This window comes from Nilaparvata lugens, chromosome 4 (assembly GCF_014356525.2).
Source record: "Nilaparvata lugens isolate BPH chromosome 4, ASM1435652v1, whole genome shotgun sequence".
NCBI classification, from domain to species: Eukaryota; Metazoa; Arthropoda; class Insecta; order Hemiptera; family Delphacidae; genus Nilaparvata; species Nilaparvata lugens.
The window spans coordinates 77,571,859-77,596,858 of record NC_052507.1 but is presented as its reverse complement, the minus strand read 5'-3'; the positions used below and the strand labels follow the sequence as shown (position 1 = coordinate 77,596,858).

At 35.4% G+C, this 25,000-nt stretch overlaps 1 protein-coding gene across 2 annotated transcripts in view; it reads right to left on the bottom strand.

Moving 5' to 3' along the window:
* Positions 1-25,000, bottom strand: part of LOC111052865 (segmentation protein cap'n'collar) — a 407,420-nt gene that overhangs the window by 217,998 nt on the left and 164,422 nt on the right. For both annotated transcript variants that reach the window (XM_039426538.1, XM_039426537.1), the window contains exon 3: positions 1-40. This exon is cut by the window's left edge and continues 80 nt beyond it. In XM_039426538.1, the coding sequence (XP_039282472.1) occupies positions 1-40 (40 nt within the window). The remainder of the gene's footprint in view (positions 41-25,000) is intronic.

Below are 25,000 nucleotides of genomic sequence, written 5' to 3'. Positions count from 1 at the left end.
CTACATCCTGGCTCCATAAGTTCTCGATCAATGCCATGTCCTGAAAAACAACAATAAATGTTACATTTAGTTTCTATCACATTTTCTGTTGTTGGTATAACCTTACACATCATTTTTGCAATCCATTTCAAACACAAATCACATTCAATATTCTACTCCCTACATTTGATGAAAAATGAACTAAGCACTTTAATTTATCATTAACTCATTATTTTCATTTCATTATTCAATAACTGAATTTGAAACTGTTATTGTTTCAAATATTATTTTAATTACTGTAGCATTTGAATTTACTGTTAATATTGTTTAATTACTGAGTAAGCAACTCCTTGTATTAGGCCTACTTCATTCCATAAAAAATTAATATGTTCTTATTTTATTCCAATATTTCCAATCAATTCCTTGTACCAACCTCAATCACTAGTATTTATCATTTTTGGACACAGATTTTCTGTGCCATTTTTCGCAAAAAACTTATTCTCAAGTTGCATCTAAAGGTGCGTACAGATTTACGCGCCGCGAACATGAGCAATTCACTTTTAGCCAACTGATGCCAAGCTTTTTATACCTGTATCTTACCGTTACTGTAAAAATACCGATATAATCAGCTGATTAAAAGTGAATTGCTGGCGGCGCGTATATCTGTACGCACCTTAATAATTGATGACCTTTATGCTTCAGACTTCAAGCTTCAAACAAAGAAATCACAAACCTTTACATCTCTCCTCACCATACAGTCATTTTCATTTTTAAACACAGATTTTCTTGGCAGATTGAGCGCACTGACATACGACGATTTACTCCCAAGTTGCATAAAAGATCACAGCTCTCTCTAAGACTTCGAACTTTTACTAAAAATTTCAAAACCTTTACATCTCTCCTCACCAACACAATTATTCTCATTTTTGGACACGGGGGTTTCTTGCCAGATTGAGCGCACTGACATACGACAATTTATTCTCAAGTTGCATAAAAGATCACAGTCCATGCTCTAAGACTTCAAACTTCAACTAAAAATTTCAAAACCTTTACATCTCTCCTCACCAACACCAACACAATTATTCTCAATTTTGGACACGCGGGTTTCTTGCCATATTGAGCGCATTGACAAAAGCCTCTAAAGTAGCATAATTGATCACGTTCCAAGCTCCAGACTTCGAGCTTATACTTACTTCATACTTCTATCCTTCTTCATAAACATAAATCTGGATTGACTGTGTCGTGTCTGGAAGTGGAACTGACTTGGTCCTTGTCATAGTATTAACATACACAGTGGGTGAAAAGTCCGAGAACGGCTTAATATCTCATACACAAAGATTATTTGACGGTGAGTGTGATTGAGGATCCTACTCAAATTTAAAATACTACTCTACTATAGCTTCAAAAATCTGGTCCGGCATCTTGGATCCGCCATATTGAATGCAACTTTATTTTTCAAATAGGAATGGTCATGCGATACATGATTTCGATACGAAATTTCAAGAAGAAATGAATGGTGAAAGCCGCACATCGATATCTCAAACCGTTCAGAAGATATTCACATTATTAATCAATAAAGAGCTGTATTAATTCTAAAATCAAGTTAAAATATAGGTAAGAAATGTTTTGAACTCGTGGCTAGACCACAAGATTTCTTTTTCTAGCCACGCCAATTATTTAACTATAAATTATTTATTCATTTTCATGTAAAGCTGTTGTTAATTGGTGAATAAAATTTGATTTGATACCACTTATGTATTACATTTCTGATATGCATTATATTGATTAATAATGTGAATATCTTCTAAACGGTTTGTGATATCGATATGCGGTTTTCGCCATTCTTTTTTTATTGAAATTTCGTACCGAAATCATGTATCGCATGACCACTTTCCTATTTAAAAAAATAAAGTTGCATTCAATATGGCGGATCCAGGATGGCGGACCAGATTTTTGAAGTCATAGTAAAGTAGTATTTTCAATTTGAGTAGGATCCCCAATCACACCCACCATCAAATTACCTTTGTGTATGAGATATAAAGCCGTTCTCGGACTTTTCACCCACCATGTATACATACGTTATGTCAGAAAATTTCAAAATTTGAATGTTACTTCAATCAAAGAAGTTCCAAACCAAGTTGCATCTAATAATTGATCAGACTTCATACTCCAGACTTCTTACTTCAACCAAAGCCATATGCGCTTCGTTCTATTATTAACCAGTTCTGAACCGAGAGCACCATAACAAGCGCGACCTTTTGATGAGTCCAACGAATCGGTCCGTTCCAAAAACATCTTCAAAGCACAAAAGGGCATGGCGATTCCAACGGATGGAGAGACAAGATCGCCTAATTTAATCGAGAACAATTTCCAGTCTCTGGATGGGGGGAAGTGTGGGTGGTGAGAGGAGGAGGGGGGAAGACACTAACATCAAGACGCCATCGTGGGCGAACAATGACTTGGGTTCCCCCCCTGCAGGGGAGAAGAGGGGATCCTGTTCCCCAAGCGGAAAGGAAGAAAGAAAGATACCATGCAACACAGCCTCTGCCAACACATCATCTATCAAGATCCCTTCCCCCCTCTCTTTTAACTCACACATTCTCTCTCATTCATTCTCTCTCTCAGTCGCTCTCTTAATCTCCAATGCCACCCTACACAATTCTCTCTAAAAGCATCCACCGAAGAACAGACTAGTGTATGCATCCACCTTCTGCTGTGGAAATTGAACAAGGAGCAGCGACCAAGTTTTGATGATTAAACGTCTGACTCCTCCCTCCTCCTTCTCCTCATCACCAATCTCCTCCACCTCTTCCTCCTCCTCCTCATCCTTCTCCTCATCACCAGTACTCTTCTTCATCATCTGCTTCTTCCTTCATCATAACTTTCTTTCACTTTTTTATTATAATTCTTCATTAATTTGTTACAACAATGTTCTTCCTTCTTTTTTGTCTTGATTTTATATTTTTCAGTTATTTTTAACTTAGTTCACGTTTTAACTTAGTTCACGTTTTATTTCTTCTTTTGGACATTTAGAAAAATATTTTTAATTCATTGTAATTTTGCAATGTTGTTATGTTATAAATGCAATAGGTTTTTCGCCACACTGCACAGAAAGCAGCTGTTTTCCAGTCCCTACGTAGATCTGAAAGACCTTGTTTGCAGACGACTCACGTCTGACGTCAGAAAAGGGTTTCTTTCCGGCCTAGACCGGAAAACGTACTCTTTCTAGCCGCTAACATGGAAGTCCGTTAATAAGTCATCCGCTAGATCGGGCGAGTGTCAACATTCTTCATCTGAAGTTGCAATTATTTCAGTTCGAGTTTCGAATCAAACTAATTCAGCATTTGCTTCGCAACCATTTTTATTCAATTATTTATTGTTGATTAGCGCATTCCGAATTTTCAAAAATGCTTGAAGATGACGACGCCCGTGATATTACAAGTGAAATTTTAAAAGAATATGAAATCCTGACTGCAAATCTTCTACCACTAAAATCAAGAGATAGGTACGATAACTTAACGAGTATTCTTTATTTATTTTGTCAGCAATACCTGTAGTGTGGCAAAAAATATCGTTCACACCATGGGCAAAAATGTTTTTCCAGCTCTCAATCTTTTCTAGTCCTCGGCCTTCGGCCTCGGAATTGAAAACCGATTTCGAGCCGGAAAAATCTCATTTTCTGCTCTAGGTGCGAAATATACTATTTCAAGACCTAGCATGTAATAAATAAATCAATCAATCTTCATCATCCTTCTCCTCCTCCTGCTCGTCCTCCAGCTCCTCCTCCTTCTCCACCTCATTCTACTCTTCCTTCTTCTCCTTCTCCTCCACCTCACCAACATTGGAATAAATTTTGAGGGTGGCTGTTGTCTTGACTAAGGAATGACGCCAAGGCCAAACCGAGGGGTTGTCTCATGAAAATGCCTTGAGTTATCCAATCGAGAAATAGAATCAATAGGAGGAATAGAATCCCATGTCTCCAAATATTGCTTACCATTCGAGATGAGGATGATGGAAGGTTCGATTGTATTTATTCATTTCACATTTTAAAAATTTCGATGCATTCTCCTTTCAGGAAAAACATGCATTGCATGCACCAAGCATTCACTGATGTGACATCTCTTTCTCACATTGGTTGGTTCTGAAATTTCACAATATTTTAAAGGTTCTCTTAACTGGAATATTCAATTTCGAATTTTTTATCATTCCACATTACTAGAGAATAATGTTACTCATTGGACTGTTACCAGTACAGAGACATGAAGTAAATAGATGATTTGAAAAGTAGGAGACTTCATGAAATATTAAGAGTTAGAATAATCTCAATTGAACAGCATTTTTGCAAAATGAGATTAATGAATCATGAAGCAGAATGTATTAAAAATTCAGAAAACATTTTATTGAAACGAAACAGGAAATATGCAGTTGATCTCAATTTTTGATTCAATTGTAGAATTTATTCATATGAGAAGAAATGAGATATTGCATACATTAAATTCTAATAAATATGTAACAATTATTTATTAAAAGTCCAAATCAAATGCTGTCAACCATCCAGCAGACTTCAAGTACTCCAAATATTGACAACAGGGAGAACATCTAGAGATAAATTCGATGAGCTGGCGAAAATTTTAGGATTGTAGCTCTTATCAAAATTCTTTCTATAAGGGCAATACCAAACGAGACTTTTTTCAGGCGTTTCGGAACGAGTCGGCAGGGCAGTTAGCTCTCAGCTAATTCCCGAACGAAACCCCAATCAACCAATCATAGAGCATCCTGCCAATCGGGAATCAGCTGACTGCTAACTGCCGATTCATCTAAAAACGCTTCGTGTGGCTTGGCCTTCTAACATACTCGTATTGTGCTGTGAACTGAATAAATATTCACTGAAGACTGCATACTAAAAGAATTGATTGATGATAAGATAACAAAAAACATTTTCAGATGAGTACCAAATCTTTTCATACTGATTCAAAACTGTTTTTATGATATTTTAAGAATGCATTTCATTGTCAATCTACAGGGAACAGCAGTTGGGCGATGACAGAGACAAATAAGTAGTTTGCTTATAATTTATCTATTGCAATAATTGATAATAGCTAAAGTGAGATCCACGTTATAATGGCAGTGGATAAAGATAGGAAAACAACGTTGCCGATTTTCGGTATTGTCAATGCCTTCTATAAACGGTAGTTGATACACGTTTATCAATGTAATATCAACTGTTTATTCTCGTTTAAAATAATAAAATTATATTTTATTAAGCAATAAATTATATTTTTCGATATAATTTCATTATTAAGATGAAACATTCATTTAATTATTAATTCCACATTGTTAAAAGACGATCTGGCAACAGAGCAAAGTGAGAAAGAGATAGCGCTATCAGCTTTGTTGAATGATAGACAAGGATATCAATACCATTGCTAATCAAACACTGCCATTATAACGTGGACCTCACTATAGATACTCAAAGTGTTATGTGTAGTGAGGTCCTATAACATAACCTATAGTGTGGTCCACGTTATAATGGCAGTAGATAAAGATAGAAGAATAGCGATGCCAATTCTCTGCATTAATTAATTATATTTCTACACCGTCAAAAACATAATTGTCATCGTTGTGGACCTAGAAAAGGATAGTACCACCGGCTTTGTCGAATGATAGACAAGGATAGCAAAACCAAAGTTGATCAAATACTGTCATTATACGTGGACCGCACTATATCTACATTTGGACTGTCGTATAAATTTTAAATTGAAAACGTTTTAGGCTTAAGGCTGGGGTAGACTAATTTTCTGGAAGGAAGTAGTGTAATTCTTAACGATTGAACAAATAAATATGGGGTTAATGAAATAATAAGGTCGCCACTTTCAGAAGCATGACATTTTTCGCACAGTCTGCTGGTTGGTACAACGACCGATGCTTCCGATAATCATGATTTTCATCAGAGTTTCCAGCAGTAGAAACAACAAATGATCGTCGCCGCGTGAAAAACAGCACAACTTTGTCGCCGTTCGATCAACGAGCCGAATAACGGCGACTAACAAACAAGTGACAAGGAAGTGTTGGAGGAAGAGAGAGAGAGAAGTGATAATGATGGAGAAGAGAGAGAGTGATAAAGAAGAGAAGGAGATGATAATGATGACTAAGAACAAATAGCAGAATGTCGTTCGTTCAGGCAACGGTACTTTTGGCACTGCAGCTTTTCTTTTCAGATCTCACCGCTGAAGAAGAGATGATAGTTTGGGAAAGAAGTGATGGTACAGTACCGGCAATCTGCTAGTAAATTGTAACTGTAAAATATCGAGTATACTGCACACAGGCACCTCCTCTCTACTCCAATAGTGAGGTCCACGTTATAATGGCAGTCGAGAAAGATAGGGAAACAGTGTTGTCGATTCTCTGCCTTGCAAATCTCTCCTATAGAGGATAGTTGATACCGGTGTATCTGATGTAATATTAACTGTTGATTCAAGTTTAAGATAATCTATATATTTATATAAAAGCGAAATGGCACTCACTCACTGACTGACTGACTCACTCACTCGCAGAATTATAAATCTACCGGACCAAAAACGTTCAAATTTGGTAGGTATGTTCAGTTGGCCCTTTAGAGGCGCACTAAGAAATCTTTTGGCGATATGCTAACTCTAAGGGTGGTTTTTAAGGGTTTAAAGTTCGTCTTTTAGCATGTATATTCTTCTTATTCCAATATCTTAAAATTATAATCTTTATTAAAGAAATCTTTTGGCGATATGCTAACTCTAAGGGTGGTTTTTAAGGGTTTAAAGTTCGTCTTTTAGCATGTATATTCTTCTTATTCCAATATCTTAAAATTATAATTGAAATTTCCATACCATATGTTAATAAGCAACTATAATCTAGAGAGAGTACCTCTTCGAAACAGTTGTTCTGGTAACTAAATTAAAAATTTTGTCAGGTTGGCATTAAGTTGAGTTGACTTTGTTAGGTTGACACCAAGTTGAAGATTGAAATGCATTTTATCCAGGACCTCCTAAATACCAATTTATCCAGTACCTCCTAAATACCTATTTAAGAGGTCCTGATTTATCGCGGAAAAATTGATTGGGCACTGCTACTACAATCAGAGCTATTCCTGGTAATATTATATTAGTAGCCGTAAGGCTCACTTCGCTTGCCATATCCGTTTAGCCAGACTTTTAGTCTGGACCCCCGACTGGATCGTCATAACATATGATAAAAATATGACATAACATTTCAAATTTGGTAGGTGTGTTCAGTTGGCCCTTTAGAGGCAATAAGAACGGATTTGGAAAAACTTCCAAAGATACGCCCAAAATCTGCGTTTTTTAGCGTTTTCTCAGCTTTATCGAGAACAAATGAACAGAAAATGTTCAAATTTACTACAGAAGCTTAGCTGGGGTGCAATGTTGTGTTAGAAGGAATTTGAAATAACGCCAAAGATACGCCCAAAATTAGCGTTTTCTCAGCTTTTCTGCGTTCCCTCACCTTTTTCAATAATTGATGGAAATATATTTAAGAAAATTCAGTACACAGGTTAAGCTGAGGTGGAAGTATTTTGTTCGCCAAAGATACGCCGATATATTTCCAAAAAATAACAACAGGTGTTTTTCGAGATCAAATTGACATAATACGTTCAAATTCGGTACAGAGGTTCCGCTGAGGTCTACATACAGGCGAGTGAAGCGAGCCCGCTGATCTCATTTTTGGATGATCCAGTCGGGGGTCCAGGGGGCGGAGCCCCCTGTCTAGACGGATATGGCGAGCGAAGCGAGCCTGACGGCTAGTCAATTATATTTCTCATTTGTCAAGAATCATTTTTAATGAATCATGGGTTACTACGAAGCCACTAGAAAGTAGAGAGACAGGAGAGATCATTTCAGGAATGAAGATATTAGGAAAGAATTGAATATCTGCAGCATGAATGAAAGAGTTACGGAGAATCGGCATCAATGGAGGGAGCATGTTCAAAGAATGTGAACTGAAAGAATACAATTTAAAGTCTATAATTATCAGCCAGTAGACAAAAGAGATGTTTTGGCAGACCACGCAAGCGGTGGCAATAATAGATTTTTTTATGTTTATATGAATAATTGGCTAGATGTGAGTCGGAACAGGTTGAAGCCTTATCCTTGTTTGTAAGAAAAAGAAGAATATTTGTCAAGAAAATATAATTATGTATTTTTCAATAATTTAATGAGAAAACTCCTTAATTGAGAATGAATATTGTGTCAATTATTTATTTTTCTAAATTGTTAAAGAAGGGCTGGCAACTTTGCGGAGCTAGAAAAGGATAGAGCTAGCTATATGCTTTGTCAAATGAAATTCATTCGTATATCTAATAATTATAAATACAATATTAATTAAAACAGGAAACACATGAAATAGATAGATTAAAAACACTTAGAAACTTACATTATTATTGAAAATTGTCGATAACTGTGCTATCTTCATCAACATGGTTGAACATTTTAAACCATCGTTGGAAATGTTCGTTAGCTGTGCTATAGCACAGATGTGAGTTTCTAAGTATTCTTAATCTATCTATGTCGTGTGTTTCCTGTTTTAATTAATATTGTATATTTTATATTATGAAACTGTTAAGTGTTTTCTGTGCTACAAATAATTATAGATATATTTCATTCGTCGAGAAAGTCTATTTGTCAATGATTTAACAATAAATTTCCATACTAATGGAGATAATATATTTTGTCAATCAATTATACTCCTACATTGCTCAAAAACAAGCTACCAACATTGCGGAGCTAGTGAAGGATAGCGCAATCTGCTTTGTCTAATGATAAACAATGATAGCAACACAAATGTTAATCAAATACTGCCATTATAACGTGGACCTCCCTATACTGTCTCGTCGAGGTATGCTCCCCACTATAGCCTACACCGGGAATGAGAAAAATTGACTGTTTATTCTTGTATTCTTGTTGAAAATTACCACTCATGTTATATGCCAATCAAAAATAATTTTTAATTATTTAGTAACACATTCTGTTAATTGAGATTAAGTATTTTCTCAATTATTTATTTTCTACATTGTTAAAAAACGATCTGGCAGCGATGCGGAGCTGGAAAAGGATAGAGAACTATGTGCTTTTAGAGGACTATTCTTCTAGGAAAGAGAACTATGCTGACTCTATAGAGAACTATAGATAACTAAAGATAAAGAACTATTTTTTTCCTACAGATACCCTGAAAAGTGACCATTTGTGCACTGATTGCAGGCTTCAAAGAATCACTTTTCCGCACTAGTGCGCAAAGTGAGTACTTTGCGTACTCCAGATTTGCAGCATGACAACGCAAAATAGTTAGTAGGTTATATGGAGCACCAGTGCAGCAAAATCGAAATTAAGTTGGTAACAGTGAGTGGGCTGCTATAGTGAGCAGAGGTGCAACCAAGCACAACGCGCTAATTATTAAGTAGATATTATAATGGAGGACAATGACAGCACAGTGCCACCACAGCACACACCACACAGCTGCCCCCCGCCATTCAAACACTACTACATTATTCAGGCAATTTTACCCATAATTACCCACTTTTCATATTCAATGGTAACTGTAGGAAAAATTTAATGTGAAATACGTGCGCAAAGTTCGTTTGCTGCACTCAAGAAACCATTCCGCCCTCGCCTACGGCTCGGGCGTAAACGTTTCTTTCGATGCAGCAAACTGTCACTTTGCGCACTAGTTGCACAAATAACTATTTCCTACAGTTACGTTGAAAAGTGGCCATTGCTGCACTGATTACAGAACTCAAAGAATCACTTTTCCGCTCTAGTGCGGGAAAAATTTTTCTGCACTCCAGATTTTCAACAAGACAACGCAAAATACTTAGTAGGTTATATGGAGCAACAGTGCAGCAAAATCAAAATGAAGTTGGTAACAGTGACTGCTGTGGCTGCTATAGTGAGCAGAGGTGCAACCAAGCACAACGCGCTAATTATTACATTATATATTATAACCAAGGACAACATTTTTATTCAATTTGACAATAAATTGAGGTTTTTATCAATAATAAAATTACACAGAAAAACATTTGATGCATTTCAGGCAATTTTACCCATAATTACCCACTTTTCATATTCAATGGTAACTGTAGGAAAAACTTAATGTGAAATACGTGCGCAAAGTTCCTCTGCTGCACTCAAGAAACCATTCCGCCCTCGCCTACGGCTCGGGCGTAAACGTTTCTTTCGGTGCAGCAAACTGTCACTTTGCGCACTAGTTGCACAAATAACTATTGTGTAGTTGAGAAGTTGATATTGTGGTATCTTACTCTTATAACTCTTATCAGACGATAACTCGTTTATCAGAGATTGACAATGGTGTAATAACCGAAACCGGTCTTTCTAATTATCAATAAATCAGTGGTTTTTGACAATTTCTTAGTCTTTTTCATTCAATAAAGAGCTATGCTTTTAGGATAGAGAACTATGCTTACTCCAGAGAGAACTAAGTTTTCTGAAGAATATAACTATATATTTTGTCGAATGGTAGACAAGAATAGCAACATCAAAGTTAATCAAATGTTACCATTATAATGTGCACCTCACTAAACTGTCCTCGAAATATGTTCCACACTATACACCGAGAATTATTACAAAAAGCATCTGCTACAATGACAATACCTCTCCTCTACTGGTGTCGACATGCTATTTATAAAGCGTAGAATGTGTGAAGAGGCCTCTACAGCACCTCCTATCTCCCCAACCATGACCTATCACAGTGAGTGTTTCGAAAATCAATCGTGGGGCAACCTAACAAATAGTGATTGTATTGCGATCACCTTTTTAGAATTAAAACTGGATGAAGATGTTGTAGTAATGGTTGGATGTAGAAAGGGATTTGTGGTGAAACGAGAGGAAGTTATATGGATACAACATGTATAGTCCAGTCACTATATACATTGGTGATTGCAATATAAATATATTGTAGTTCTGATTTGTTTATATATTATTTGGATATATGAGAGAAGTCCAGAACCAATTTCTTCACGCAAACTTTCCTTGTGCTACTAGAATTACAGGTCGCCCAAAAACCTCGTATTTTCGGTTCATTTTCCAGTTTTCAGCTACTTACGCCAGATCCGTTAATCGGACAGAAAAATTAGCTTCGCCTTTTTATTAGATTAAAAACTTCTGAATAAAATGAGATCATTCGGAACTCTCTATCTCTACTGAGTAATGAGTTATGAATTTCCAAAAATGAGTGAAATTTAAAAAAAAAATCAATTTTTAAGAATTTTAGTTTTTGATCAACAATATCTTCCGATTGTTACCATTTAGATGTATAATTCAAAATCCCTCTGGGCGTGTTTTTGTTCTCTACAATCTGAGATCAGGTAGATAGGGCGCTCTATCTCAAATAGATTTCCAGGTGCACCTGACATCATTGCTCCTTGTATTTTGAAAAACACCTCTTTTCAGCTTCAACCATCATCACCAACTATTATTTCGCACAATGATATAAGTTAATGAGATTATGTTCTATAAGAATCACCCGTTAGATGCACTTCATTTCAGTATTTCCTAGAGGAGAGGCGCGCATAAGGACACCTCAAGGATCAAAATTTCAAACACTCATAACTTTCGACACATGCTCGGATTTCATCGTACTACATACACTTCATTCTTTTCAGCTCGTCAAGGCAGTTCAAAATCATGGATTATAAGTCAAATTTGGCGAAAAAGTCAAACATGTTCAACATCTACAAAACTTGAAGAACGGTCTACATTGGTATAGAGTTTTGTGTTCTTCTAAACTTGACTTCATGTTTTCAGAATACATTCATTTCATACAAAAGTTGAAGTCAAGTAAACTTGACCAATGTAAACGCCCCTTAACATACAACTTAGGCCCATAGAGAAACAATAGCGTGAGTAGATGATATCCCATGGTATAAGGCGTTTATGTCGCAACTTTTACTGTTATCTCAAGCCGATTACTGTCGATTATTGTCGATTTTTACAGTTTTGAACGGCACAATATGAGAGACTACCAGCGTCATAAAGCTTCACAGGAAAGAGCTACAAGGACTATCAGCTTGAGATAACAGTAAAAGTTGCGACATAAACGCCCTATACCATGGGATATCTACTTATGCTATTGTTTCTCTATGCTTCTGTCCTATTAAACTTGACTTCATGTTTTCAGAATACATTCATTTCATACAAAAGTTGGAGTCAAGTAAACTTGATCAATGTAAACGCCCCTTAACATTCAACTTGGACCAAGGTAGTAGTTTATAAATTCTTCAATTCCTCATATCATACAAATAAAACCTAGTGTGGAATGGGCAACACCTTCGAAGCCGTGAAATCCTAGTTGCCTGTCTCAGTCGGCAGGGGGGCGGTTTAATCGTGTCGCCAGAGGTATTTTAATTAGAGAGCAGACACAGACTGGCCCCCCGCTGGGGCCGGGGCTGCACCCCTTCGGATGTATGGGGGGACCCCGCGGGCCCCTCGTATCAAGGACACCTCTAACAATGAATACTCGACTTTTGACAGCTGCGCTCATAAATGAGCAGTGAGCTTTGCTCGACTGAGGTCCACGTTATAATGGCAGTGGAGAAAGATAGGAGAACAGCGTTACCGATTCTCTGCCTTCTTTATTGGCATTCATGTATCTAGCTAGAGGATAGCTACCGATTCTCTGCCTTGCAAATCCCTTCTGTAGAGGACTAGTAGTTCTGTGAACAGTAGAACTCGCGCTCAGTGAGTTACATTGCCCTGTTGTTATGTTTTCTCAAGAATTAATAAATAATTTATCAATTAAAAATGTCTAGAAAAAATCCTAAATAAACACAGAGCTTTCTGTCCTATCGTACCGTGACGTGTCGTCCCGGAATGTGAGTGTGAGTGCTGTTATCAGGTCTGGCTGCAACTGTCTACAACGTTGATGGGAAGATATTAAATTTTCAAGATGTTCGATGTTTTTGAACGGGTAGTATTATAGTAAACTGTCTACTAACGTTTATGGAAAGATACATTATTTCAAGATGTTCGATGTTTTTGAACGGGTAGTATTATAGTCCAATAGACAACTGATTTACGATGAATTATTCTATAGTATGATTTTTACGGTAATATTGGCGTATGAAGGAGGCTCATTTTTCCTTTTATATTATCCTTGAAATGCAAAATTTCCAAAAACCTTGTATATAAGTCGACGCCCAATTTAAAAAGGAACATACCTGTCAAATTTCATGATAATCTATTACCGCGTTTCGCCGTAAATGTGCAACATGAAAACATATAAACATTTAAACATCAAGAGAAATGCCAAACCGTCGACTTGATTCTTGGACCTCACTTCACGCGGTCAATGACTGATATCGGTATATCTGATGTAATATTAACTGTTTATTCTTGTTTAAAATGATCAATTATAACATATTAGTTGACAAAATATATTTTCAATGATTGAATAATAAAATTTTCATAATTGAGATTGAATAAATTATATTACTACATTGTTGAAATACATTCTGGCAACGTTGCGGGGGTAGAAAAGGATATCGCTATCTGCTTCGTTGAATGATAAAAAAGGATAGCAGCACCAATGTTAATCAAATACTGCCATTATAACGTGGACCTCACTATAACTGCAATGGCGGTCGATCTCGATTCAATTGTGTCACTTCTTCACTGTTATCATAATATCCCTGACATTCTCCACTCAACAATACGACTTGATTGACAATTATTGCAATCTTAGAACAATGCATCCATTCAAATTGGTGTTTATAACCATTGCAGTATGTAGTGTAAAGCTGCGCGTGCACTAGGTCGGTGGGGCGGTGCGACGCGGCGCGGCGCCGTTTTGGACTACTTAGTCGTGACGTAGACTTGTCAATAATTGCGATTTGAATTAAGACATAGTTGTTGAACATAGAGTTCTAATTTGAAAATTAAAATTACTCTTCAAATTTTCTGTCGCTTCAACATCTTAAATATGCTTATATGAATCCAAATTCATGATAGTCCAGTCAAATGGTCGTTTTTCAGGAAACAGCCCCGAAAAAATTTTTCTCAACGGTTATATATGTATTTTGGGGCTCTGAATTCGAATCCGAAATTTTCTGACACGCCAGAGGGCGGCTTCACCCCCAAAACCCCCAAAATGTCGGACTTTTTTCGAATTTCTCATCCAATCTCGAAAAACTTTAGTTTCTCAAGAAAAATCATTCACGACAAAATTAAAGAAAATAGAATTTCCAATAAATTGAGTGGTCGTGCAGGACTCTACCCTTTTTGGTTCCAGAGCTACGAATTTTCAAAAAAGGGGTATTTTTTAAGGGTTTTTCAAAATTATGCAAACTCTACCTTTTCAATGTCTTCCTAAAAAAAACATATTTCGGCTGAAATCATCAGAAGAGGGTTATTTTCTATGAGAATCACCCGTTAGATACACTTACTTCCATTATTTCCGGGTGGGGGGCACCCATAAGGATACGTCATTGATCAAAACTTTAAACACTCATAACTTTTGACAGAATGGTCAGATCTCCTTGTTCTACAGCTCATTCTTCTCAGCTTGTCAAGGCGGTTCAAAATCATGTATCATAACTTAAATTTGATGAGAGAGTGGAAAATTCCTCTTTTAGTGTATTTTGGCCCATATTTAAATACACAGAAAAATGCCCAATTATTGAATTCGAAACTGTGTATCTCGGCAACCCGAAATGATAAAAAATGGTACTTGGTCTTGATTTGAAGAACAGAATCTCCTCTTTCATGTTAGGTGAATGAATTTTGTACAAAATATGATCGTGAAGTAAGATACATTTGTTTCAAAAAATCAAGAAATTTGCGATATTTTCCTCATTTTCACAGTCTCGACGGTTTTTCGATAATAAACAGTCATGCAAGATGGATTTGAGGCAACGTAGCTTATAGAGCATGCAATTCTCTTTCATTTGAGACCAATCGCAAGTTTCTATCAATGTATCTCACTCGTTTTAGAGACTCTAAAATAACAGTGAAATCTCACTTCGGCTCATGCCTAGGGGTGCGCGTTTTATTTTGTAATTTTCTATTATTTTTTAGTTGATGGCTATTCTATTTTATTTATAAAATGAAGTTGTTTCTTTACATAGGGTAAATTATGTAAACAAACAATTATTTTTTGTCATAATTTTATGTATTGATGTACAAAATAAATACATTTTGAATTAAAATTATAAAAGAGTTTACATTAGTTTATTGAGATGGAAAACATTTTCAAAAACATGGGCTTCAACTCTTTAGATACAGTCTTCTATAGCCTACTATTCTGAAACCAGCAAGGTCAACAGCAAAATGTATCCACAATAACTGCATAGGAGTTATTGTAGCTCAGATGCTATTGTCACTATTAATACAATTTCTATTCTTTTTCAGGCGTCTTCCTAATGAGGAATAACACAACAAAACATAATGAGCACACGAGCCTTCAAGCTGTCGATTTTTAATCAAATTATTAATGCTTCAGTAACCCGTTGCTTAATACTTCAAATGCTTCTATCACAGAAGCCAATTATTTGTTATTCATCACAACATTGAAATGGGTTAATCTTTTGACAGTTCAGTATTGGAGATAATTCTATTGGGATAATCGATTGATCAAACATGAAAGAGTATTTTCAATAAGCCACAACTTTAATCCAGTAATGGCTCATCAGAATATTTGGATTAAACCATAATTGGAAAACTAATGATAGTTCCTAAAATAGTGACTAACCTTCAAACAGGTTTCAAGGCACAGGAAGTGCGAATTTAAAGGGACGATTAAAATAAACCTGCAAAATTATCTTGCATAAGTATGATTTTGGCTTCCTTTGCAGTCGACCAAATCCTATTATATTGAGCGAGCAATTTCTGTATTCTTATAACTGGTTATTTTTATATCTGTTTTTTAAATATGTTCAACGGATCTCGAAAACGGCTCTAACGATTTTCACGAAATTTGGAACACAGTAGGTTTATTGACCGAGCGAAGTGAGGTCTAAGATTCAAGTCGACAGTTTGGCATTTCTCTTAATGTTTAAATGTTTATAATTATGTTGCGCATTTACGGCGAAACGCGGTAATAGATTTTCATGAAATTTGACAGGTATGTTCCTTTTTTAATTGCGCGTCGACGTATATACAAGGTTTTTGGAAATTTTGCATTTCAAGGATAATATAAAAGGAAAAATGAGCCTCCTTCATACGCCAATATTAGAGTAAAAATCAGACGATAGAATTATTCATCATAAATCAGCTGACAAGTGATTAAACAGATGTGTGGAGAAGCCAGTCTATTGCTGTATTTCCATAGGGTCTATAGTTTCAATCAGGTACTTGTGGATGAGAATACTGCATGAGGTCTACTGTTCACAGAACTACTAGTGATATAAAAATTCGATTGCACTAGGTCTCATCCCTGGGAAAACTCGCTGAAGGACATTAAAAGGATAAATACGTCCTTGGAAGAACAGATGTCTGTATAATTTCGTCGTCTGTCGATAACAGAAGATGCGTGTGCCTGTGTGGGAGATCAGCTGTGTAATCATTCAATCATCTTACCGTATCTAGCGAGAAATATCTAGAAATGTTATTAAAATAATGGATTTGTTGACATGATATTCTCACTCTAAATTAGGGAATATCATAAAATTCAAAGTTACTCTGTTGCATAGCCATACTGTTTCACTGTTAAAATTAAACTTGAATTAAAAAAAAACTTTTGAAGTGAGAATGCACTTACTTTGGTAGTGGCGATCGTTTCGACCTGTTGTTGGTCATCATCAGACCATGGTCTGTCCAACAGGACAGGTCTGATGATGATCAACAACAGGTCGAAACGATCGCCACTACAAAAGTAAGAGTGCATTTTTACTCCAAAAGTGTTTTTTTTTAATTCAAAGTTAATCATTATTTTACAGTTTTAAGTGGGTATTATTTTGTTATTCAATTTGGTTTGTGAACAATCTAAATTAGAACTTTTCTGTTTTGAAATATTTTGACTCAAAATTGTACCTGAATTCAAGTGTATGAAACATAACCTACTTTTTGGACCATTTATAGTGTATAAATCAAAATTCGGGGAAGAAACAGTTTTGGGCTGAGCCTGTTTGTCCTTCCCCAATCATTTTGAAGAATTGTGTTCTGTTTATCAATAAATAAATAACGAGCGAAGCTCGGTGCCCCAATATTTCTTATTTAAATAGCCTAACTCAAGAAATCCTGTTTTCATTACACAAAAAATAATACACTCCCACCCAGAATTAATTTTATTTCTTGTATTTCATAAAAATTTAAACTTCTCAACATTCCAGACCAGCACTTCAATGTTCTACAAACATGATTAATTTATTTCCAAGCTTTGTAGGCTACAGTGTGACAATAATTTTTAACCAATCTATTCAGCTACGATTGATTTCGATTGGGAAATAACAAATCAAAACAAGTGATCAATAATTGAAACATCAATATGTTAAACTGGAGACGATTTCATAACCAATCAATTGATACAGCCTCAATTTATGCTAGACCATGTCAAAAATAGACTACAGTAGTTAACTATCGTACAAAGCGTATACTCGTAGGCCTATACTCTTATTTTGCTTCAATGAAATTGAATTCAAACTACACTCTGCTGAAGAATCTTCATGAGATGAGAATAGGCCAGGCGCATACCAGTTAGTCAAGACAAGACAGGATCAGACACGTTTAATCACAATACTTCACATTGTTGAAAAATCCATAATGAATCTTATACTGGATTGGATTAGGATAAATGTTTATTTTAAATTATCTATATCCATTATGTAGTGTTTCATTCTTATGTTATAAACTTAAAAAATATTATTGTCATGTCTTCCTTGAATTGGTCTTTTTGAGTTTGTCACTTGCTTGTGATTTTGTTACTTTTGTCTTATCGTTTGTAAGTATTGAGATGTGACATGGTTTCCATAATTTTATTTATTCTAGTGGTTTGAGTAAGCTCTATTTTGTTTCTATTGACATGTTTGCTGTACCTAGTTGTTCGAACTAACTACTGCCGGCGCACAAGTATTCTTTGCCGGTAGTGCCATTTTGTAAGTTACAATATTTATTTTATCAATCTGTATTATTCCATGGCAAATGAATGAATTTGAATTTGTTGCCTATGACGAAACTCATTGCAAATAGAAGCATTGTGACTAAATGTGACTAGTCTTATCTTGACTAACTGGTGTATGCCCACCCTAGGTATCTTCTTTAAGAACATAACTTAAACATTATATTAATTCTAGTTTTTTCAATCCTATAAATAAGTCTATCTTGAATATTTCAGGAAATTTGATTGGATATTTATTTTAAAAACATAATTTTTGGTTTGTGGGTTCGAATCTCGCCAATGGTATGGACATTTGATCATCTCATCAATTCACCAACTCACTTTCCAGTATCCACGCTCAAGCAAAAATCTTAAATGGGTATCATCGGCAATAGAAAATAAGGCTACTCCAATCCGGAGTTATAAAGAAAAGTAAATTATTGTCTTGTGATGTGGGGAAGTACATAATTTGTAAGAAAACTGTAAAAGAATTAATATATTTCTTATAAAAACTCAAGATCAATCTCATTAAAATCCAAAATATAGTATACTATTGTCGTGTGATGTGGGGAAGTACATAATTTGTAAGAAAACTGTAAAAGAATTCATATATTTATTTGTAAAAACTTAAGATCAATCTCATTGAAATCCAAGATAGAGTATAAAATTGTCGTGTAATGTGGGGAAATACATAATTTGTAAGAAAACTGTAAAAGAATTCACCTATTTCTTTGTAAAAACTCTAGATTAATCACATTAAAATCCAAATTAACAAGCGTTATTACATAAATGTCGTTACTTTGTGAGATTTATAAACTAAGTCAATTATTAAAAAATCTTCAAAAACAACGTTGGTGGCACGATGCGCAGTGGAGGTGCGCAGTGGTACATCCATCCAACCAGCAGGCGAATGATTAGAGCCACAGCAGGAGGATTCAAGATAGGAGACGAAGATTAATGTTGTATTGGCGTTTGTGGCATCTTCTCCCGATGTAAAAGAAAGGGGAAAGCTGGGAATCACTGGCCGACACAGCTAACGGTTCGGACTGCTTTGCTTTTGTAAGTGACACATGTAACAAATGAAAGAGGAACAACACACAAATCGAAAAGGGAAAGGAGAAAGGAAAAAGTTGTGGAATCAGCAAGGGGCAAACCGCAACGCGATAAATCACAAGGAGCCCAGCTCTGTTCTCTGTTGCCTCTAATTTCTGAGAGTTGCGATGCCAACACAAGTGGACGTTGCTACCTGTCGTGGGTAATTGTCCGCTGCGGAGCTTGGCCACTTCAACAGATACTCGATAAATGTTTGGGGTGGCCGTTCACAGTCACCCTTCAACCCCTGGCGAGACAGGTTCAATAGAGCACACTGCTACTGATAATTTGGATACACTGAGGAAATTTAAAACAATATATTGTCTATAATATAATAAAGGAAAGAATTACACGTACAGGATAGGAAATTCACGAATACACGCATCATCACGTCTTGACTACTGGACTGATAAACTTCAATAATGATTGATTTGGTTGAATAATTACACTTTAGATGTATAGCATAATAAAATTCATTACTAATGTATTGTTGTCATTTCGTTCTATTTTTTTGTATGTAGACCTAAGTTCAGGTTGACTGTACATTATAACACTTTTGAGATTCGACTGAGTCATTGTCAATATTGTAGAACCGTTCCATAATTGAATAAAAACACAAATACGTTGTCAAATTCTACACTGTTTTATTTAGTACACGAACTTCTAGTCAACTTGAAAATGTGACCGGTGTGGTCACGAAACCATGGTCGTGTACCAAATAAAACAGTGTAGAATTTAACAACATATTTGTGTTTCTATTCAACTTTTGAGATTTTTGAGAGCTGAGCCAATAATTAATTAGTTAATATCTTGATAATATCAACTGTTGAGTAAATTCTTGTAAAAAATAACTTTCACTGATATTTACATTTGAATTTACATGTTTTAATAAATATGGTACCTTGTCAAGCAGCCTCTTTGAGGTTCCCTTAGGGTAGCTTATTTATTCAATAAACCTTTTTCTATTCTTTTCTTTTCTATTGAAATTTTGCATACAGTTCCTCAATCTACCGAGAATAGTTATAGATCTATTTTAAATTCTTCAAGATTTCATGAGGAACAAGGTTTCAGTTTTTCAAGTTTTTAATTGGATCCTTGCGGAGCATGGGTTACCTGCTAGCAATACGGAAGGAATGTTGCCTTGGATTATTCAGCCTATATTTGATGTAGCAAGCAATCAATAATTTATTTTTCAGTAAAAATCATTTCCGGGTAAGAGGTATCAAACTTAGTGCCTACAGAGAGTTAATTACTGAATGAAAACATAGAGAAACAATAGCGTAAGTAGATATCCCATGGTATAGGGCGTTTAGGTCGCAACTTTTACTGTTATCTCAAGCCGATTACTGCCGATTATTATTAATTTTTACTGTTTTAACCGGGTAAGAGTGTTTGAACGGCACAATATGAGAGACTACCAGCGTCATAAAGCTTCACGGGAAAGAACTAGGTGGACTATAGGCTTGAGATAACAGTAAAAGTTGCGACATAAACACCCTATACCATGGGATATCTACTTATCCTATTGTTTCTCTATGATAAAAATCTCTCAGTTCAATACCTATTCAACTTATCTATACATTATAGCCTACTTTTTACGTCAGTTATTATCCGCAATGTAGGTGTATTTTTGTTTATGTTGGTTGGACTGTTTATTAGCATTGATGATGTATTCTTTGTTCATATATCTAGTTGTGCTTATATCTAGGCTAGTTTCAAACAGCTATCAATTCAATCATGACTTCCATCATCAATTCCATCATCACTGGCATGCTGTTAATTATGGCAGCTACACTACTTATTTGCACTAAATAAGAGTATAACGATTAGTGAGCCAACCGTTTTTCGTGGTAAGAGAGTGGACAAAATTTAATGAATTTCATTCATAAACACTCAGTTATGGTAAAACACTATTCCCGTATAGCACTTAAAGTTTTGATGATACACCTTGGAAAACGGTTCACTGAACGTTAGTGCAAATGGAGCGGCCATAATTAACAACATGTCAGTTATGATGGAATAAAAATAGTAGTTTGAAACTACATATTGCAGATTACACAAGTACCCAAGAACATTTCAAACCAGAAACCACAACCACAACACCAGATACAGGAATCTTCTCATCACCAGTGTTGTAAGGAAGGCACTATACCAGAGACATTTCAATCATTTAGCACCAAAATTATATAATAAATTATTCTACTTCCTGCAAACTTTAAACAGATTAATCATACTAGAAAGTTCAAAAACAATAGTACACAATTGGTTGATGAGCAAAGGAAGACAGAACATAGAAAACATTATTTCAAACAACTAACCACCTAATGACTTACTAAACACCGACTAATTAATAATACGCTCGAAAAAACTAACAAAACCTACTCTAGAACATGGTACGCCATAGTGGAGTATGTCAATTTCCACACAGAAAAAAATAAACAAGTGGAGGACACATTATAAGAATTTTTTGTAACTAACTATTGTATGTAATATTGAATTTTATCTAATATTTTGTGTAATTGATGTTGTAGTTTTAGTTTTTTGGGAAATAAACATTTATTTATTATTTATTTATATAAGCACAAATAAGCAAAGAATGCACCATTAACGCAATTTAACAATGCTACCAACATGAACAGAAATACACCTACATTGTGGATAAGAATTGACTCACCCTCGTATATTAAATACTTGATTATAAATTATGAAAGACTTGACAATAAAGATAGAGAGTGATGTGTGACTCACACATAAATAACAGTAGTAAATCCAACTCAATCAACCACGCAAAGCTATCACTTGATCTCTTTGTGAAATTGAATGGGTGCCTCACATTGTCCAAGTTAATCTGGCAGACCAAGGACATGTAGCCTTACTTCTTTCTCGACCACCAATTCAGAACAATAATTCCCAACGTCAATCAAAGACAATGTCATGGAACTCAGTGTCTATTTTGAAGAATATTTTGTAATCCATCTGGATTCGTTGGTAGATTATGATAACAAGACTATCGTCAGAAACTCCACCATGTTTTACGTAGCAGAAGTTGTATTAAAGTAAGGTCCACGTTATAATGACAGTGATTAGCAATGGTATTTATTTATTTATTTATTTATCATTTACAATTAACTTAAGGACAAACAACCAGACTACAGTCCATAACTTCTTTTCATCCCAATTTCATAAAATGAATTGTTGTTGCTTTCCATGACGAAACACTATATAATCTCCAAGAAAAGTAAATGTTTTTTCAAATATTTACAAGTAACACAGTGTCTGAACTATAACAAAGTGAAATAAATTGTCCAAATAAAGGTTATGTGCGAATTTTCAATTCTTCTCTAACTTCCACATTGAAACAAAACACTAACACTTAAAACAATATTAATTTTGAATTTAGAAAGATTAAGATCCGAATTGATAACAAAATTCCTTCTTCATATTTATTTATTTATTCGTGGACAGAATCACAAATCATATAAATATGATTAGAAAGGAACAACAGGCTTGGCCCAAATCTATTCCATTCCCAAATTTTCATAAATTAATAAAATGTCCAAAAAATAGGTTATGTTTCTACTGTAAAACGTTCAAGTTCAATTTTCGTCCAAAAATATATACAAGCTAAACATTTTGAATTTAAAGAAATTGAAACACCAAACTATATTTAAATATAACACTTAATTATCACTTCATATTGAATTAATCAAGTTATTGTATACAATTTTGAACCCAAAAAAACCTTATCTATCATTCAACAAAGCAGATAGCGCTATCTCTCTCGCTTTGCTCTGTTGCCAGATCGCCTTTTAACAATGTAGAATTTATAATTAATTAACAAAATATTCATATTAATTATGAGAATTCATTATGGAATTATTTTTATCTTTCTCCACTGCCATTATATCGTGAACCTCACTATAAAGTCCCTGTATGAAGCAGGGAACAACCGCACCTTAACCTCGAAGTTCACTCATGTAGCTTCACAAGATTAGACTAGTTTTAGACAAGATTTATACTTGATTCGATTAGAGCAATGAAAACGACAGAGGAATTCTTCGAGCACCAATTGTTAGCCTACAATAATGAAGTGATTTCGCATAACTGGGTCAGTTTCAGTATGAGACCTCGACAAAGTTGACCGTTGATAGAGCCGCGGGTTACGCGGTGTTGTCATGAAGGTCGGGAAGGGATTGGAAATCGATTATCCGGTGGCAGAGTGCAGTCGATGATCGATCATGGATTATCATCAACAAACATGCAGTCGCCGAGTGAATGGGCAACAATGAGTGGCAATTTTTCAGTGCCTGTATACTACGCCGGGTACCGTTCACTATCTGATGCCTCATGATCTGGATTTTTTATTCTCCATCGCGAGTGTGCGTGCGTGTGAGAGGGTCTGTTCTCATTAATTAAGTAGACAATAGGGAGGAGAAACTATGGTCGCGTTTTGGGGTCCTGCATCACCCTACGGCGAAGACTAACGCCATTGGTTCCTTGTGCTGTTGTTATCTTCTCTCAGAACGAGTATTATCTATCAGTGTTTGAGAAATAGAGAGGGGACACTGAAAGGAAAAGCGGTTCCATAGTGAGGTCCACGTTATAATGGCAGTGGAGAAAGATAAGAGACAGCATTACCGATTCTCTTATTTATTTAGCGTATGGCAGTATACACAACACATTTATGATCACAAAATTCGAAAAAAAAAGAAAACAATAGAAAATTCATATATAAATCGAATGAAAATATCTTAGTCACTTTTGACCTGGAAATTAGAGGCATGCTTCCAGGGTATTTAAGTAGGCTATTGATGCTGGTTTAGCCACCAGGAAATCTTCATGTGCACCTGTGTATGCTGATCTGGGACATTCCTCCACTTAGTTCTCCTGACCAAACACAACACAACACTATAAATTTGAAATCACATACCGATTCTCTGGCTTGCCACTACCGTCTAGAGGATGGCTGATACCGGTATATCTGATGTAATATCAACTGTTCATTTTTGTTTAAAATAATCAATTACATTTTCATCGCCAAGAAATTGCTTTTTTCAAAGATTCAACTGCCTTCTATGGAGGATAGCTGATATCGGTTGGTATATCTGATGTAATATCAACTGTTCATTCTTATTAAAAATGATCAATTACATTTTCTTCGCCAAGAAATTGCATTTTTCAAAGATTCAATAATCAATTTTCATAATAGGGAATGAATATTTTGTTATTAATTTTATTTCTACATTGAAATGCATAAATCGATATCATTTGTAGCTCTTCGAATATTTTGGTATCGATTCTGGGTGTTGTGGGATCGTGAGGATTTGGTTTGCGGGCCTTCGATGAAGTTTGAATGTTTGATTGAAATCAATACTCAAATTTTGAGCTGAGGATCCAAAATTGCTTATATTAAGGTGCGTACAGACTAATGCGCCACGAACACGCGCATTTCACTTTTCATCAGCTGATGATGCTACGTTTATATCTGTATTTGTTCAGAGACAGTAAAATACAGATGAGCATAACATCAGCTGATGGAAACAGAAAAGCCCGTGTTCGTAGCGCATAAGTCTGTACGCACCTAAACTTAAAGAATTTTGAATCCAAAGCTCAAAGTTTGAGTACAACTTTTAATCAAACATTCAAAGGTTATCGAAGGTCTGGAATCCAAATCCTCACGATCCCAAAACTACCAATCAAAAACAGATAATCTCTTAACCTACTGATGGGAATTTTTGCTATCATAATCCTCTGTTGTTTCTTGATTTTCCAGTCCACTCTCGTCGGAAAGACACTTTGAACAGCAATTCATTTCCTCCAGTTCTCGGTACTGCTAGGAACG